General features: G+C 40.9%; 1 protein-coding gene across 1 annotated transcript; it reads right to left on the reverse strand.

Annotated features, from left to right (window-relative positions):
- Positions 1-315: 315 nt before the first annotated feature.
- On the reverse strand, positions 316-1403 carry OR5AU1 (olfactory receptor family 5 subfamily AU member 1). The gene is given in 2 exon segments (XM_025870383.2): positions 316-914; positions 917-1403. Coding segments are annotated over 2 exon segments (1086 nt in total).
- Between the last annotated feature and the right edge of the window lie 11376 nt (positions 1404-12779).

Below are 12779 nucleotides of genomic sequence, written 5' to 3' on the forward strand. Positions count from 1 at the left end.
TTCTTTCTTTCTTTCTTTCTTTCTTTCTTTCTTTTTCTTTCTTTCTTTTTCTTTTTCTTTCTTCTTTCTTTCTTTCTTTTGATTTTATTTATTTATTTGAGAGAGAGAGGGCACTTATTTGAGGTGGGGGGAGAGAGGGGCTGGCCGAGGGAGAGGGAGAAGCAGACTCCCTGCTGAGCAGGGAGCCCAACACAGGGACTCATTCCTAGGACTCTGGGATCATGATCTGAGCCGAAAGCAGACACTTAAACGACTGAGCCACCCAGGCGCCCCTCCTTTGGCTTTCTAAAGATATGTGGTAATGGGTTGAGAGGATCATTCCATTATTTTCCTGCCCTAAACCTTTCTTAAATCATCCTTCGCATCCTTGTTTCTCAAGGAGTACATAAGGGGGTTCAGCATTGGGATTACCACTGTGTAGATCACAGCAACTGTGCGGTCTTGGGTCAATGAGTAGCTGGACCTGGGGCACAGGTATATAAAAAGTGTTGTGCCATAGAAGAGGCAGACAGCAGTGAGGTGGGAAGCACAGGTGGAAAAGGCCTTGAACCTGCACTGGACTGAGTTCATTCTCAGGAAGGAAATGAGGATTAAGAGGTAGGAGACCAAGATGGTAAGGGTGCAGCTCAAAAGGTTGAAACCAGCAAAAATGAAGAGCAGGATCTCACACATCGAGGTGTCCACACAAGAGAGAGACAAGATAGGTGGTCCATCACAGAAAAAGTGAGTGACCACATGAGCACCACAGAATTTCAGACTAAGGATACAGCTTGTGTGGATAAGGGAATTGAGAAATCCTGCACCATAGGAGCCCACAATCAAAGAGACACAGATCTCAGGAGACACAGTGAGTGGGAAGAGCAGGGGGTTACAAATGGTGGCAGAGCAGTCAAAGGCCATGGCGGCAATGAGATACATTCACTGGTGGTGAAACCTGCATAGAAGAATAACTGGGCCATGCAGCCAAAATAGGAGATCACTTTCTTCTTGGCCAAGAAGTTCACCAGGGTCTGCGGGACAACTGTGGAGGAGTAGCAGCAGTCCAAGGAGAGGCTCTTCAGGAGGGAGTACATGCGTGTGTGCAGAGTGGCACTCATGCGGATCAGAAGGAACATGATTAGGTTCCCCAGCACAGTGATGGTGTACATGCCCAGGAACATGGTGAAGAGCAGCTTCTGGAGCTGGGGGTCACTGGTGAGGCCCAAGAGCTCAAACTCAATCTCTTGGCTCAGATTTGCCCCTTCCATATTTCTCCAGTGCCCTGGTGTGCAGAACGAGGGTACCACCCAAAATGAGGGGGAACACCCAGAGGCTCTCACTGGATTTGGTTCTGCTTTAGCCAAGGGCAGCCGTCTGAAGATTGGTCTCACTGCGGAGGTCCTCTGTAGGTAGAACTCTTTCATAGAGAAGGTCTTCTCTACTTGGTTGTTTGGTTAGTTTGTAAGCATTACTAGAGTAGTAGTGGAACACAGAAAAGAAATGTATACAATTTGGTCTCTATGCAAACTTAAGAAGTTCTAAATAATGAAACAGTTAAGAAATATTTGTTGATAGCCTTCCATATGCTGAGCTCTGTGTTCTTCCTGTCAGAAATTCGAGTGTCTGTCTTTAGGAAGCTTACATTCTAGGGATAGTACATTTTATGTTAAAGCACACAGGCCCTGGCATCAGACTGCCAGGGCTCCAAGCTGGGACCTCACCACTAACTAGCTGTGGAAACTTGGGAATTTATTTAACCTCTCTGAGTTTCAGTTTTCTCATCTGTACAATAGGGATAATAGCACTAATCTCAAAAGATTGTTATAATAATTCAATGAGTTAATCCACATAAAGCACTTGAACAAAGCCTGGCGTGTTAAGAAAGTTCAAAGAATGTTAGCTTTGATTATTCTCATTGGAGAGACAGACCTAGTGCATAACTAAATATGATCAATAAAAGGAAACAATGACAAAATTTGGCAAGCAACCCACCACCAAACAACACAGACAGAGACATGTAGGCTGAGCAAGCGTGACTGAAGAGACCTTCAGAGGAATGTTCTAGAGGAGCTGAAGGCGATTTATTGGCTCAGCTCTAAAATGGCCTCTGAACTTGGCACAAGTTAAGCACTACTGTGAGTTCTAACAGTGATGAGGGTTGGGGATGTGGAGAGATGGGGATGGTGTAGGGCCATGAAGAGCAAACCGAGACCTTGTTCTTGGAAGCATCCTTTGCAGAGTCTCGAATCATTTCCAAGGAATAGGTTTACCCTGAACTCGAAGGCCATTGGGGCCAGAGGGGAAGGAATAGCTCCTCCCCCAGGGCTTTGTAAATGCCTTTCCTATTCAGAGAATGAACAAGGCCATGGTTGCACCACCTAAACACCATACTCTTTTCCACTTCATTGGCTGCTGTGCTGCCCATGTTTCTGAATTACCTCTGGGTTCTGGAGTCAGTTAAGCACTCCATGCTCTTTGGTGAGGACCCTCAGCTGCCAAGACTCTGAAGCCAGCAGATGTGATTGGGTAGGATGGAAGCTCCTCAAGGAGCTCCTCAGGGCAGGAGTGTAAGTGAATGACACAGCTGTGGATGATGTTGGGAGGATTTGGGAGAGGAGAGCTGGATTGAGCAAAGTTTCTGATTTATCCCACTGGCAGAGTTTCCAGAATCATCAAACTACCAGGGCAGGAGAAGACTCTAAATATATGGATAACTAAACTCGACTGTCAAGTAGGTAATGAAGGCACTATGGCTATTGCTAGAGCACTGTGAATGGTGACAAGCAGAAAGCATTGTAATGCCCGAAGAGGTCACACGCCCCACTAAAGTTGAGACACTCAAAATATAAGAGGGCAAATTTGAACACAGAGCCTTGGTAACTTCTTTTAAAGCACATGAAGCATAACTCTGTGATTTATTTGATGTCACTGAGATGTAACATTCAGCCATTCTTTTTTAATTAATTAAATTATTTATTTATTTATTTATTTATTTATTTATTTGAAGGAGGGGGAGAGAGAGCATTTATGAGCGCAGTGGGAGGGACAGAGGGAGCCGGAGAGGATCCCAAGCAGACACTGCACTGAGCACTAGGCGCAGAGCCCAATGTGGGGCTCGATCTCATGATCCTGAGATCATGACCTGAGCCAAAAATCAAGAGTTGGATGCTTAACCGACTGAGACACCCAGGTGCCCCCATTCAGCCATTCTTAAACTAATAGCTGCTAGTTTATAATAAACCCCATTATTGTAGGAGTGTGGGCAGCCCTAGATTTGGGTTGCAAATGTGGCTGGCTCCATTGGTTTCAAAAGCCAACCCAACTTCAAAGCAAATTACAAGACCTTCAGAGAAATGACTATAAAAATCCCAGGATGGAATAACTTACAGGAACTTCAAGTAAGCTGAGAAATGGCTGTGAAGAGCGAAATAGGACTTCTTGAGACCCAACTTCACATCTTCCCTCCATAGTCTATTTCAGTGTAGGTAACTGGCCTGCAGGTGTCTCTCTCATGAAAAGAGTGGACAACAGCTGAGAAAAGTGGGAACGTGGTCAATGGTCAGGATTCCGTAGATGAGGTGGGGAGGTGGGATGGGGCAGGATAGGGTGGTGGGAATACAGCAGGTCGCTGATCGGAGGCTCCAGGTTCATTACTTGCTTTAAATCCACTCTCTCGGGGCGCCCGGGTGGCTCAGTCGGTTAAGCCTCTGCCTTCGGCTCAGGTCATGATCCCAGGGTCCTGGGATCGAGCCCCGCATCGGGCTCCCTGCTCAGTGGGGAGCCTGCTTCTCCCTCTGCCCCTCCCCCGCTCATGCTCTCTCTCTCTTTCTGTATCTCTCTGTCTCAAATGAAAAAATTTTAAAAATCTTAAAAAAAAAAATCCACTCTCTCTCTTCCCCTCCACTTACCCCTCTCTTCTCCAATCTGCACTCAATTCAGAATTATTCAGAATATAGAGTAAGCCAAGCAAGGGATGGTGAAGAAACTGACATCTCTGTCAGTTTTTCAAAGGACGCTGGAATAACCACTATTTCTGTTGGCTACAGTTTGTACCCGTAAATGAAAACTAGGAAGAAAACTTAAGGGTGGTCTTTTCACATGGAAATGGATTGGGGAGGAGAGTGTCTAGGAGTGATTACCGATGCCTGGGGTCCTGTATGTGAGGGTGGACTAGGCAAGGGGCTTTATTTACAGCTGCCTCCTCGCCCTCCTCCCAGGGACAGCGGACTGGGAGCGCAGGTAGAGAGAAGGCAGCCAAGGAAACAGCTAGTGTGTCTTGAGCAATAGTGACCCCAAACAATGGTTCTCAAGCATTAAGGTGCCCTGCCCAAGGTTCACCGGAGAAGCTTGTTAAATGTGCAGATTCTGGGTCCCAACCTCAGAAAATTTGATCAAGTAGGTCTATAGCTGGGCCCCCAAATCCAGTGATTCTGAAACAGGGGATCTCTGAACCACACTTTGAGAAACACTAAACCATGGGGTACCTGCAGGAGCAGACAGATCTTCCTGAGCCACATATAAACATCCTTTTCTAAACTGCTGGAATTCTCCATGTCCTGGAAAATCAGCCCGTGAGTAGGATGGTTGTCCGGGCTATTCTCTTCCTTCCCGAATGTGTATCAGTGGTCAACAATTTCCAGAAATCTGAATATTACCTCGTGATAATCAAACACCAGAGAACTTCCTCCTTCAAAGTTGCTTGACATGTTCTTAAACAAATCATTTATTTCTAGTAAAGCATATGACTTGATGGCAAAGCTCTTACTCTGGGAATCAGAACACAAGCCTTCAGTAGAAAAACAATAAAAACAAAGCCGGACTCTTTGGGTCCATTGACCCAAAGAGACTCATTCTGAATTGAGTGCAGATTGGAGAAGAGAGATGAGAGGGGAAAGTGGAGGGGAAGAGAGAGAGTGGATTTCTTTTTTAAGATTTTTAAAATTTATTCATTTGAGACAGAGAGATACAGAGAGAGAGAGAGAGAGAGAGAGAGCATGAGCAGGGGAGGTGCAGAGGGAGAGGGAGAAGCAGGCTCTCCACTGAGCAGGGAGCCGGATGTGGGACTTTATCCCAGGACCCTGAGATCATGACCTGAGCTGAAGGCAGAGGCTTAACCGACTGAGCCACCCGGGCGCCCCGAGAGAGTGGATTTAAAGCAAGTAATGAACCTGGATGTAGACTGAATGTGGAAATCAGAGACTGCTACTGACTTCAACCTCTCACGTGGTGATGGAAGAAAACAGCCCCCATTCCCCAAGACATCCTCTCAACTGATCCTCAAGGGTGGGGAGAGACATCCCTTCCCCTGGGCAGCCTAGCAGCTCACAGCTGGGGAGGATGATGTGTTCAGTGATGAGAGTTTAGGAGGCAGCTGAGGAAGTAAGAATAATTGGCCCCAGGTAGACCCATTAATGTATTTGCGAAGTTAGTAGCATCTCCAAGAGCCTCTATCCAGAAGAATAATAAGGTGACTGTGAACCTGGGAATAGAAAGAATGGATCCACACGAGAGCGCAATAAATATGCTCATCATTAGCCCCAAAGGACTGCTCTCCCTTAACCCTAAACTTAACTCTTATGTAATTATTAATTGTATTTCTGCTCCACTGGAAAACATTTTTGTAGCTTTTCTTTCTTGTATGCCAGTTAGCCAATGTACACCTAAGACCTCCCTGCCCAAGGTCATAGTAAAATTAAAGCTATATACTTAGTTTCCAAATATTTGGGGATTTCCTAGGGATCTTTCTGTTCTTGATTTCTAATTTAATAGCATGTGGTCAAAAAACATACTTTGTATGACTTGAATGCTTGTGAATTTATTGAGACTTGTTTTATGGTCCAGAATATGTTCTGTTTTGGTGAATGCTCCATGTTCACTTAAAAAGAATACATATTCTGCTGTTCTTGGGTAGAGTGTGTTCCATAATCACCAATTAGGTCAAGTTGCTTGGTAGTGTTGTTCAAGTCTACTATATCCTTTCTGATTTTCTGCCTACTTGTTCCATAAAGTATTGAGGGGGGAGTATAATGGATCTCTAACTATAATTGTGAGTTTGCTTATTTCTCCCTGCAGTTCTTTACCTTTTGCTTCGGGTATTCTGAAGTTCCTTTATTAGGCAAATGAGCATGTAAAGATTGTTATGCCCTCTTGATAAATTTACCCACTTACCATTATAAAATTACTTTCTTTATGCCTGCTGATACTTTTTGCTCTGAAATACACTTTTTCTGATAGCAATGCTGTCACTACAATTTTATTGATTACTACCAGCATGGTAGATCTTAGATCTTTTACCATCCCTTTACTCTTAACTTTTTATTTTCTTTTTTTTTCAGATTTGAATTACAACTCTTCATCCTGCTGATTTTGGACTTGTACTTCTTTTTTTTTTTTAATTTTTTTATTGTTATGTTAATCACCATATATTACATCATTAGTTTTTGATGCAGTGTTCCATGATTCATTGTTTGTTCATAACACCCTTAACTTTTTATTTTCAACTTTTCTGTGCCATTATGTTTGCAGAATTTCCCTAAGCAGACCTGAAATCTGGGTCTTTTTAGGATGATGGTAGGCCTGAAAAACTGATTTCAGATGTACCTTGCCACACAGTAAATATTCAGGAATGTTTTGAAGCTTTACTAGAAAAACTGGTATGGGCTAAGCAAAAATCAAACAAACACTGTGAAAGGCAACTTTGTGAAGAAGGGGACAAGATCCTCACCCTGATCAGATGCTATCCTAGGGAGTGGAGACCTGTGGAGCCTGAAAGCCGGGGATAGTTGTCCCATTGCTAGAGTGCAGCTGTGTCTTCTTCCCTGTGCGGGTATTGTTATTCAGTTAGTCCCTCACATCCTTCACTATGTCCTTTATTTGTTTCTGTTAGCTTGCTACTCATTAAAATCACTTTGAGAACCAACACTCCCAAGTTTTAGGTGTTGCTTTTGTAAACATCATATATCTGGAATTTTCCCTTTTAGCCAGAGTATCTCTATTTTTATGTTGGTGAGATTTGGGGGTTTTGGTTTTGATTTTTGGCTTTTTTTTTTTTACAATTGGGGGACTTTTGATATATATTGAATTTATTTTTACATCTCACTTTGATTTTTCCATTTATCATACTTTTTCCAATTTGCTTCCCTCTCCCACTCTCCGGCCTTATTTTTATAAATTTTTGGATTAAATTTTCTTTGTTTTTCAATGTGCTTTTTTCCCCTTCTACTGATTTTTTATTTCTATTAGCTATCATTAAATATTTAACAATGATATTTAAGTCTATCAAATATGCTTATCAAATATGTTCATAATGATATATTTTTTAAAAGACTTATTTATTTATTTATTTTAGGGAGAGAGAGAGCACGAGCAGGAAGGCAGAGGGAGAGGGAGAGAGAATTTCAAGCAGACTCCATGCTCAGCTCAGAATCCATCACGAGGCTGGATCTCATGACCCTGAGATCATGACCTGAGTGGAAGCCAGGGGTCAGACATTTAACCAACCCAGGGACCCTGAGTTCATAGTGATATTTAAGTAAAATAATTAGTCACTGGATTAGTTCTCTATTGCCATACAATAAATTCTCCCATAATTTAGTAGTTTGAATCAAAACACTGAGGGGCACCTGGGTGGCTCAGTCGGTAAGTGTCTGCCTTTGGCTCAGGTCATGATCTCAGGGTCCTGCATTGGACTCTCTGCTCAGCAGAGAGCCTGTTTCTCCCTCTTCCTCTGCTGCTCCCCCTGCTTGTGTGCTCACATTCTCTCTGTGTCAAATAAATAAATAAGATCTTAAAAAAATAAATCAATAAACATTGATTATATTATCCTCCTTAGAAGTGACATACTATATTTTCCACAGTATCCTGTTGGTTATACAGATCGGCCCTATTCGCTGTGGGAGTGGACTACACAAGGGTATCAATACCAGGAGGTGAAAATCCTGGGGGCCATCTTGAAGACTGGCTATCACAGTCTGCCCTCTGGCTCTCCATGATTCATGTCCACCTTATATGCAAAATACTCCCTCCCAAGGCCCTCTGCAGTCACATCCCATTACAGTGTCAGCTCAAGTCCATGATCACATCATCTAAATTAGGTACAGGTAAGGATGAAACTCATTAGGCAGAGTTACCTAGCATTTCTCCAGTAAAATTTCACTCAATCATAAGACTGATGAACATACAAGTTACATCTGGCTTCTATACTCACAACATATAATGGCAGGACAGGTATGGGATAACCACTATAGAATAAAAAGGGGAGATGGGGAAGGTAGGCACACAAAAGTCACTGAGTCATAGAAATTCTGAAATCCAGTAGGGCACTTGATGGCAATTCCTTGATTAGGATTCAAGTTCTGGAAATAATCGTCCATGGCTCTTGGCTCCACCTCTGAAATCATGGTTCTGCCCACAGAACTCTTCTTTATTTTATAATGAAAGCTAGGTTATGTTTGTAGCTGAGTAATTTTCCCAGTTTGCTTCCTGTCCAAAAAAGTGTGAGGATTGAAACTCTTCCTTTTATTTTCTACTAACTTACAGTTCAAGCTGGCAGTGGTTCTGCCACTGTGATTCTCTTAGAAACTTGAGGGTCTTCTCTGAATCTTACTAGGATTTGTCTCCTAGCAAAAATCACATTAACATGTCTTTGAGATAACTCTGTACCTTGAGCTTCTGCGGGGACTGCTGAAGGACAACACCTTTAAACTTTCGAGAAGCCCTATTGTCAGACTGAACTACTTACTCTCTGAAGTAGCACCTTGGGTCTTTCTGAAGTCTTAACAAAATTTACTGTCATCCTCAACTTCATCTTGAGACAATGTTTTCCTGAGAATGCCTTATATTTTATTTTTCCCACTTGCCATTTGTTAGTGTTAGCTTTAAGTCCTAAATATGTATAGACCAAACAATAGAGTTTCAAATGCATAAAGCAAAAACTGAGATAACTGAAAGAAGTAGATAAATCCACAATCATAGTTGGAAACTTCAATATCCCTCTCTAAACAATGTATATAACTACTAGATTATAAACAAAGATATGGAGGGGCAACTGACTGGCTCAGCTGGTAGAGCATGTGACTCTTGATCTTGCGGTCGTGAGTTTGAGCCCCAAGTTGGGCGTGGAACCTACTTAAAAAAAAAAAAGATACGGAAAATCTGGACAACATCATCAACCAACAGGATCTTACTGAAATTTATACATCACTCCACTAGACAACAGAGCAGAATACAGATACTTTCTAAGCATCCACGGAACATCCACCAAGATGGACCATATACTGGATCATAAAACAAACATCAGCGCAACTTTAAAAATAATCAAGGGGCACCTGGGTGGCTCAGCCAGTTAAGTGGCTGCCTTCGGCTCAGGTCATGATCTTGGGGTCCTGGGATCAAGCCCCAGTCAGGCTCCCTGCTCAGTGGAGAGTCTGCTTCTCCCTCTGCCCTTCCCCCCGCTCATGCTCTCTCACTCTCTCTCTCAAATAAACTCTTTAAAAAATAATTGAAATGATACAGAATATGTCCTCTGATCATAATGGCAACAAACTAGAAATCAATAACAGAATAGGAAATAGGAAAATATGCAAACACTTGAATGTTTTTTTTTAAGATTTTATTTATTTATTCGAGAGAGAGAGAGAGAACACATGAGAGGAGGGAGGGTCAGAGGGAGAAGCAGACCCCCCGCTGAGCAGGGAGCCCGATTCGGGACTCGATGTCTTTTGTCTTTTATGGATCATGGTTTTAGTGTCATTTGGAAATGTTTAAACTTGAATGTTTAAACAACACAAATCTAAATAACTTGTGGATGAAAAAAGTTTCAAGTTTAATAAAAATTAAATTACAACATATCAAAATTTGTGGGACAAAGCTAAAACAGAGCAGAAAAATAAACTTGTAGCAGTAAATGCTTATACCTTAAGAACCTACAAAAAGTGCAAAACAAACCCAAAACAAGCAGAAGAAGGAGAATAATAAAGATAAGAGAAGAAAAATTGAGAATGGAAAAATAGAAAAAACTGAAAAAATGTGGCTCTTTGAATGGATCAACAATCTTGATAAATCTCCAGCAAGACTAACAAAGAAGAAAAAAAAGAAGACACAAGTTACTAATATCAACAATGAAACAGTAGACATCACTACAGAGCCCACAGAGATTAAAAGAATAATAAGAACATAGGAAAAAAAGGAATAAATAGAGCATAGGTGAAACAACTCTACCCACATAAATTCAACAACTTTGATAAGATGGATCAATTCCTAAAAAATAAAAAGTACTAAAATCACTTAATACAAAATAGATAATGAGTAACTGAGTTACCTATTTTAAAAATCCTTAAAAATAAATCTCTAGGTCTAGATGGTTTCAGTGGATAGTTCCACCAAATGTTTAAAAAAGAATTACACCGATCCTACATAATCTCTTCAAGAAAATAGAAGGAAAGAGCCAAGATATCTATCGACATATGAATGGATCAAGAAGATGTGGTATATATATATAATGGAATATTGCTCAGCCATCAAAAAGGATGAATACTTACCATTTACACTGACGTGGATGGAACTGTAGGCTATTATGTAGGGTACTATTTCCAAACTATGATACCAAATCAAACCAAACCAAAAACCAGAATAAGACCACACTAATTAAAAAAAAAAAGCCTCATGAATATAGACATGAAAGTCTGCAACAAAATATTAGCACATAGAATCTAACCATGCATGTAGAATGAATTATGTAACATGACTCAGTGGGGTTGATTCTGGGATGCAAGATTCCTTCAACATTTGGAAAGCAGTCAATAGAACCCACCATATTAATAGGTGAAAGAAGAAAGTCACACAATAACATCAACTGATGCACAAAAAGCACTTGACAAAATTCAACACTAGGTCATGGGGAAAACAAACAAACCACTCAGCAAGTTAAAAGTAGAGGAAAATGGAAAATTACCATAACCTGATAAAACCTGCAGCTAACATCATACGTATGGTAAAAGACTGCATACTTTTCCCTTTAAAAATGGGAACAAAGCAAGGATATCTGCTCTTACCACCCTTATACATCATTGTACTGGAAGGATATCTGCTCTTACCACCCTTATACATCATTGTACTGGAACTCCTAGCCAGTGCAAGAATGCAAGAATGCAAGAAAAGGAAACAAAAGGCATACATATTGGAAAGGAAGAAATATAACTATCTCTTTTTGCAGTTGACGTGACTATCTAGGCAGAGGGGTCTACAAACTTCTCAATGAATTGAGAAAATTGCTTTTTCAATGAAGCTACCAACCAAGCAATCAACAAAACTCTTAGAATAAGAGTGCAGTGAGGTTGCAAGATACAAGATCAAGATATAAAAATAAAAGAATAAAATAATCATTCTACCCAATTTTAAGACTATATTGCTACAGTTAACAAAAATATGGCATGGACAGGTGGATAAAAACATTGATCAATGGAACAAAATAGAGAACCCAAAAACAGAACTCAAATAATTATGCACAACTGACTTTTGACAAATTGCAAAAGCAATTCACTGGTAGGATAGTCTTTTCAACAAATGGCGCTGGAGCAGTTGAACAGCCATAGGTAAAAACAAATTTAAAAAAAAACCCTTCAATCTAAACCCTACATATTACACACACAAAATTTTTTTAATGGATCATAGATTTAAATGTAAAAGATAAAACTATAAAACTTATTAGAAGAGAACCCAGAAATGAACCCTAATCTTCAACAAAGCAGAAAAGAATATCCAATGGAAAAAGGACAATCTCTTCAACAAATGGTGTTGGGAAAATTGGACAGCCACGTGCAGAAAAATGAAGCTGGACCATTCTCTTACACCACACACAAAGATAAACTCAAAATGGATAAAAGACCTAAATGTGAACAGGACAGGAATCCATCAAAATCCTAGAGTAGAACACAGGTAGGTAGCAACCTCTTCGACCTCAACCGCAGCAACTTCTTGCCAGACACATCTCCAAAGGCAAGGAAACAAAAGCAAAAATGAACTATTGGGACTTCATCAAGATAGAAAGCTTTTGCACAGCAAAGGAAACAACCAAAAAAACTAAAAGGCAACCTATGGAATGGGAGAAGATATTTGCAAATGACATATCAGATAAAGGGCTAGTATCCAAGATCTATAAAGAACTTATCAAACTCAACACCCAAAAAACAAATAATCCAGTCAAGAAACGGGCAGAAGATATGAACAGACATTTCTCCAAAGAAGACATATACATGACCAACAGACACATGAAAAAATGCTCAACATTATTCGGCATCAGGAAATACAAATCAAAACCACAACGAGATTATCACCTCACACCAGTCAGAATGGCTAAAACTGACAAGTCAGGAAACAGATGTTGGTGAGGATGCGGGATAAAGGGGAACCCTCCTACACTGTTGGTGGGAATGCAAGCTGGTGCAGCCACTCTGGAAAACAGTATGGAGGTTCCTCAAGAAGTTAAAATTAGAGCTACCCTATGACCCAGCAATTGCACTACTAGGTCTTTACCCCAAAGACACAAATGTAATGATCCGAAGGGGCACATGCACCCCAATGTTTATAGCAGCAATGTCCACAATAGCCAAACTATGGAAAGAGCCAAGATGTCCATCGACATATGAATGGATCAAGAAGATGTGGTGTGTATATATATATAACGGGATATTGCTCAGCCATCAAAATGGATGAATACTTACCATTTACACGGATGTGGATGGAACTCTAGGGTATTATGCTGAGTGAAGTGAATCAGAGAAGACAATTATCATGTAGTTTCA

This window comes from Callorhinus ursinus, unplaced genomic scaffold (assembly GCF_003265705.2).
Source record: "Callorhinus ursinus isolate GAN/ISIS: 27379988/994484 unplaced genomic scaffold, GSC_fseal_2.0 scaffold8, whole genome shotgun sequence".
Taxonomy (NCBI): Eukaryota; Metazoa; Chordata; class Mammalia; order Carnivora; family Otariidae; genus Callorhinus; species Callorhinus ursinus.